At 60.1% G+C, this 5,528-nt stretch overlaps 1 protein-coding gene across 2 annotated transcripts; it reads left to right on the plus strand.

Annotated features, from left to right (window-relative positions):
- The first annotated feature begins 901 nt into the window (after positions 1-901).
- On the plus strand, positions 902-5,428 carry LAMTOR1 (late endosomal/lysosomal adaptor, MAPK and MTOR activator 1). Of its 2 annotated transcripts, none has more exons than XM_066209115.1 (5): positions 902-1,081; positions 2,761-2,906; positions 3,883-3,960; positions 4,411-4,537; positions 4,823-5,428. In XM_066209115.1, exons 1-5 carry the CDS (start codon positions 1,040-1,042, stop codon positions 4,913-4,915), a joined length of 486 nt encoding a protein of 161 aa, XP_066065212.1. In that variant the 5' UTR covers positions 902-1,039; the 3' UTR covers positions 4,916-5,428. The 2 variants fall into 2 exon arrangements, with proteins under 2 accessions (XP_066065212.1, XP_066065219.1); XM_066209122.1 differs by lacking the exon at positions 902-1,081 and adding an exon at positions 2,295-2,391.
- The last annotated feature ends 100 nt before the right edge of the window (positions 5,429-5,528 follow it).

Consider the following 5,528-nt stretch of genomic DNA (forward strand, 5'->3'; position numbering starts at 1 on the left):
CACTACCATCCCGTTCCATATCGTGGGTCAGGATATCCCAGCACTGGAGTAGCCAGGTCACCAGGGGCTCACCTGACTGGCAGCTGGAACCTTTTCACACATCCTACAGCTCACCCGGGGACATGGACAGGCGATTTTCTCTGGCCCTGCCTCCTCCTCCTGTTCTGAGGGCCCTGCTTTGCCATCCCTCACTAACCGTACTGATTTTGTCCTGGATCCCTTCTTCCATGCAGGGGTGACTGCTCCCAGCATGGGTTGTTCCCCCGCTTCAGCTGCAGTTGGCGCGGCCACGGTGCCTGTTGCTGTTTCCTCCTCCTCCCCGAGGGTGCTGTCTACTGACCACCAGTGTCCAACAAAGAGTAGCCAGGGCCCGACACACTGCAGAAAGCTGCTCATCTCTGGAGTGGCCACAGCATTCTCCTTGCGAATATTCTGTCACTTTATCAGAATCCTGTAGTTGTTCAGGGGTGAACTCCCAGACCACTGGAGCAGAGAATTTCTCAAAAAATTGGCCAATTTTCTCACACGTTCCATGCCACTCACGACTATTCCCCCTTGGGACAGGTCTCTGAAAGGCCTTCTTGGAAATCTCTGTTCTGCCTCCAAACCTGACTCTAAACAGAGTGCGGACTGCACTGAGACATAGCAGACAGAGCAACAAGAACATGCTTTCCTTACCCTCCAAAGGGAATTCAAATTCTCAAAAGCTGCTGTAACAGGGCTGAAGGAGGAAAAGCAGGAAAATCATCCCTCCCCTGGTCCCTCCCCCCTCCCCCTCCCGACTGGGTACAGTTATTAATGGACTCCCAAAGGGGAGGACGGTGCACCGGAAGCAGACACGTGACCGCGCGCGCAAGGTCGCGTGACAAGCACCGTCCCGTCCCACGTGACACCACCGCGCGCTCCCGGTGGCGGGCGCGGCCGTGCGCGCGTATGCGCGCGCGCGCGTTTCCCCGCCGCTCACGTGACAGAGGGTGACTCGCTCGGCGATCACGTGACCGCGCGGCGGGCCCGTGCCGGAGCGGGCGTCGCGCTCGCCATGGGCTGCTGCTACAGCAGCGAGGCCGAGGCCTCCGACCAGGTGGGCCTGGCGCCGGGGGAACACGCGGCCCGCGGCGGGGGCGGCGCCGGGAGGGACGCTCGTCCCCACTCCCGGTTCCCCGGGGGTGCCCGGTCGCGGGGGGGCAGGCGGCGCGCGTCCCGGCGGGACCCGGCGCTTCCCCGCTCCCGGGCAGTCTCTGGGCGCTGCTGCTCCCGCCTGTCGCCGCCTTCTTGTCACTCGTTCCTCGCGTGTATCGCACCGCCTCGTGTGTCCCCCGCGTGCCGCGTGGGGGCTGGAAGCGGGGCTCGTGCCAGACCCTTCCCCCGTCCCGCTGCAGGTGTAAGTCCAAGGCCTCAAACGGCACCGGCGGGAGCAGCGCCAGCTTTTCCTTCTTGGGACAGCGTGACTGCCGCGTAGCTCGGGGGCCGGGCCAGAACTGGGGCTGTCACCTGTCCCGCGAAACTCAATCTGCTGGTGCGGCGAGAGCTCGGTTGTGACAGCCCGTCCCCACTCGTGTCGTGAGAAAGAAAGGAGAAGGGCCTGGGCTAGAGTATCGCAGCAGCCTTTTGCAGCAGGAGGAAGGGGAGAGGAAGCTTCTGGCCGGGGAGGAGGTGGAGATGCCACCGATGGCGTGTGTGGAAGAGTGGTTGCAGTGCCAGCTCACTATGGGTCACAGGCTGAGCATCCTTTCAGGACAAGACAGACATGGAAGGGCTTGAGCATGTCCAGAGAAGAGAACGGAGCTGGAGAAGGGGCTGGAGCACCAGGAGCAGCTGGGGGAGCTAAGGGCACTCGACCTGCAGAAAAGGAGGCTTAGGGATGAGCTTCTCACTCTCCACAACTCCCTGGCTGGAGGGTGGAGCCAGGTGGGGGTCTGGCTCTGCCCCCAGGGAACAAGCAGCAGGACGGGAGGAAAGGGCCTCTGAGGCTTAAACCCATGGAGTGTTTAGGTTAGATATTTGGGAAAATTTCCCTAAAAGTGTTGTACAGCGCTGGCACAGGCTGTCCAGAGCAGTGTTGGGGTCCCCATCCCTGGAGGGATTTAAAAGCGGTGTAGACTTGGCACTTGGGGCCATGGTTTGGTGGTGGGCAGTGCTGGGAGAACAGTTGGGCTCAGAGGGCTTTTCCAATTTTACTGATTCTGTGATTGTGTTCTCTTGGGTGTTTGTGCCCATGATCTCCCTGGTGGGCTCTTCTCACAGCCCCTGCAGCACCGTTCAGACAAGCCAGAGGATCAAGGGCTGAGCTGCAGCTCTGCATGCCCTGGAGCGAGTGGGGGAACATGCCCTGTGACTCTGGGAACCCCACACAGTCCCCGGGCTATGGCAGGTCGGATTCACGTGGCAGAGGTGAGCCCCCTGCTGTGCCAGGGTGGGCTCTCTGAGGTGCCGAGTCAGGGGTGAGGCCACACTAGGTCCTCATTAGCTGCAGGGCTTCATGGAGGTTGATGGTGGCTGCAGACTCCTGCCTGCAGGATTGGCCACTCCAAATGTGCTGCCTGATTTCAGCCACACTTGCTGCCTTTGTGGGTGGGGGGGCTTCAACTGGGAAAAAGCAGAAGAATTGGGTAAAGAGGTGCCTGGCAGAGCCGAGGCTGTTTTGGGTTACACTGGGATGCACTGGCAGGTGAGGGAAGGGTGAGAGTCGCATCGTCCCGTGGGGTTAATGGTGCTGGTGTGGGGGAGCCAGGGCTGATTTTCCTCCTGCCTTTCACTCAGGAGGAAGAGACAAAGCGGCTGCTGGAGCCGGCAGCCAGCCCACCCAACAAGGTGCTGAATGGAGCGGAGCAGAGCTATCACAACCTCCCGTCGGCACGCACCGATGAGCAGGCCATGCTGTCCTCCATCCTCGCCAAAACAGCCATGTAAGCCTCAGGCTGTGCCCATGGGGCCGGCAGCACGCCTCGGGGACCAGTGGTGACCCTGGATGTGCCATGCAGGTGGGGGGCTGCCTGGCTGTGAGCCCCGGTGATCAGCCATATGTGCTGAGGGGAAGGGGGGCTTTGGCAGAGCCCCCCATGTCTCTCTGCCCTCAGACAGCCCCCTCCCTCAGCTTTGAGCCCCATGGGGACACAGAGACAAGACCCCAGATATGAGGTAACCCCTTGGCTTCTGGGCTGGAAATAGGGGCAGGGTTTGGATAAGAAAGTGAGTCCATGGGGATGTGGAGAGAGTGGTTGGGGGGGCAGCAGCACTGTATTCCCTTCTGAGGAGGCTGTTCCTCAAATGCGCAGGAGCAATGTGGGGAGAGGGCAGTGTCCAGCCTGCCTGGGAGGGCTTTGGGATGCTCGTAGGCCCCTCTGCTCCTCTGCCTGGCTTTGGGGAGCTAGTTGCCAACATGTGTGTCCAACATGCAGGGCCACAGCAGCTCTGAGTGCTACTTTGCTGTGGGGTGCACACAGTAGGGCTGCACCAAGGCCCTGGGCAAGCGCCGGGGTCCTCTGTGAGCCCAGGGCCCGGTACCGGGGCTCTCAGGACATCTGCCAAGCACACGGTCCTCGCAGTGGTTCCTTTTTTCCCTCAGGTGGCTGCATGCCAAGCTCCCCAGAGCTCAGACTAGCCCCCAGCTTCCTGCAGCCTCTGCCTGCCTCTGCCCCAGGGCAGCTGTGGGCAAACGGTCCCTGGCATTTCCTTTCTGGCAAACAGCCGCTCCAGCCTGGCACACTTGTGTCCAGCTGGTGGCATTCATTGGGCGAGTTTGGCCTTGAGATGTTTGTTTTAGGGTGCTGGCGGGTGCTGGATTTTGTCTGCCCTGGTCAGAGGATGCTCTGAGAGGGGGAGGGAACTCAGGGGGAGCAGTGAGCCTCCAGTGGGAGCCACTGTCTTGTTGTGTCTCTGCAGCAACATCATCGACGTGTCAGCAGCAGATTCCCAGGGCATGGAGCAGCATGAGTACATGGACAGAGCCAGGCAGTACAGGTGGGACCTGTGCCTCTCCCCTGGGGTGCCCGCAGTCCCTTCCCAGCCGTGTGTGTCCCTTGGCAGGTCCTGGGGGTTTTGGCCTGGGGGGGTGAACTCGGCATGTAGAAGGGCTGCCGCATCTCGGAGAGCAGGGTGCAGCCTGCGCGGGGAAGGCCCGTGGCAGTGCAGGTGTCAGAGCCCAGGACTCCTGTGTTCACCCAGCCCTTGGGGCGGATGGTGGGGGGCTGGATGTGACTGCTTCTGCTTGAAAGCTGCCTGTGTGGGAGAGCTGGAAGCTCCCTCATCCTCCTACTGCAGGGAGTGAAGAGGGCTGGATGCTGTGAGTGCAGCACCAGTGCTCTCCCTTTCTCCCCCCGGGGGTGCCACATGCCTGGGGGTGCAGCACCCATCTTCTGGGTGTTCCTATGTCTTGGCATGCCACTGATGTTCGCTGCTCTCCCCTCACAGCACACGCCTGGCCATGCTCAGCAACAACCTGACGCACTGGAAGAAACTCCCACTGCTGCCGTCTCTGACGAACCAACCACACCAAGTGCTCGCCAGCGACCCTGTCCCCTTCGCAGACCTGCAGCAGGTGAGCAGGGCTGGGGTGAGCCTTGAGCCCCTGAGATGCTCCCCAGAGACACATCCTCATCCTGGAGGAGCAGTGATGTCCTCCTGGCTTGCCTCCTGACGCCACTTGTTAGAGCTGAGGGCAAAGCCTAGGTCAGGTTTTAGGCCTTGTTAGAGGTGGGAGCAAAGCCCAGGAGAGGCTTGGGGACTCGTTAGGGCTGGAGGCTAGCCACCTGTGACAGTTTCTTTGGGATAACCGTGAGTTTCAGTAGCCACCGGTGACACAGCCATGTCCTCGTGCCTGCAGGTGTCCCGGATAGCTGCCTACGCCTTCAGTGCGCTCTCACAGATCCGTGTCGACGCCAAAGAAGAACTGGTTGTACAGTTTGGCATCCCCTGAATCTGCCCCCCACCACCGCTGTTTCACGGCTTTGGGTTGTTTTTGGTTTTTTGCCCATTTTTTTTTTTTCTCTTTATATCCCTTCCCTCCCCATGCTGCTGCCACAGAACTTGGACAGATAATCCTGTTTCCTACTAAATGCCAAGGCGCCCATCATTGGCACGTTGAGCCCACCTGCATTGCGTGAGGCTTTTTCCTCCTCGTGGGTGGGTGATGGGTGTGCATGGGGAGGAGGCTGTGTCAGCTGGACGCTGCCTTGCACAGGGATGAGCACAAAGGGAACAGCCGGTGCAAGGAGGCCCTGGTGTGGCTCAGCACAGTGTACCGGGTCACCAGGACAGGTGGGCTGGGGCCAGGCAGATGTGATACTCTGCGTGGGGCCTGGTGGCTCCAACACCATCCCTTCTCCTTTTTACATGTTTAGACCTTTATTTTGGTTGTTTTTGGTTTTGTTTGTTTTTTAAAAAATAACTATTATTTTTTGCCACAGTAGATAAAGCCACGTTCATCCAGTGCCTGTCTCCACTGATCTCTGTTGGACACAGCATGGACGTGGTGGGGGAGCCATGCCCTGGTGGTGGGGGGGTACACACATCTCTCTGTCCCTTGTCAC

The sequence above is a fragment of the Chamaea fasciata genome, unplaced genomic scaffold, assembly GCF_029207755.1.
Source record: "Chamaea fasciata isolate MVZ Bird 193981 ecotype frontalis unplaced genomic scaffold, bChaFas1.0.hap1 SCAF_2, whole genome shotgun sequence".
Lineage (NCBI taxonomy): Eukaryota > Metazoa > Chordata > Aves > Passeriformes > Sylviidae > Chamaea > Chamaea fasciata.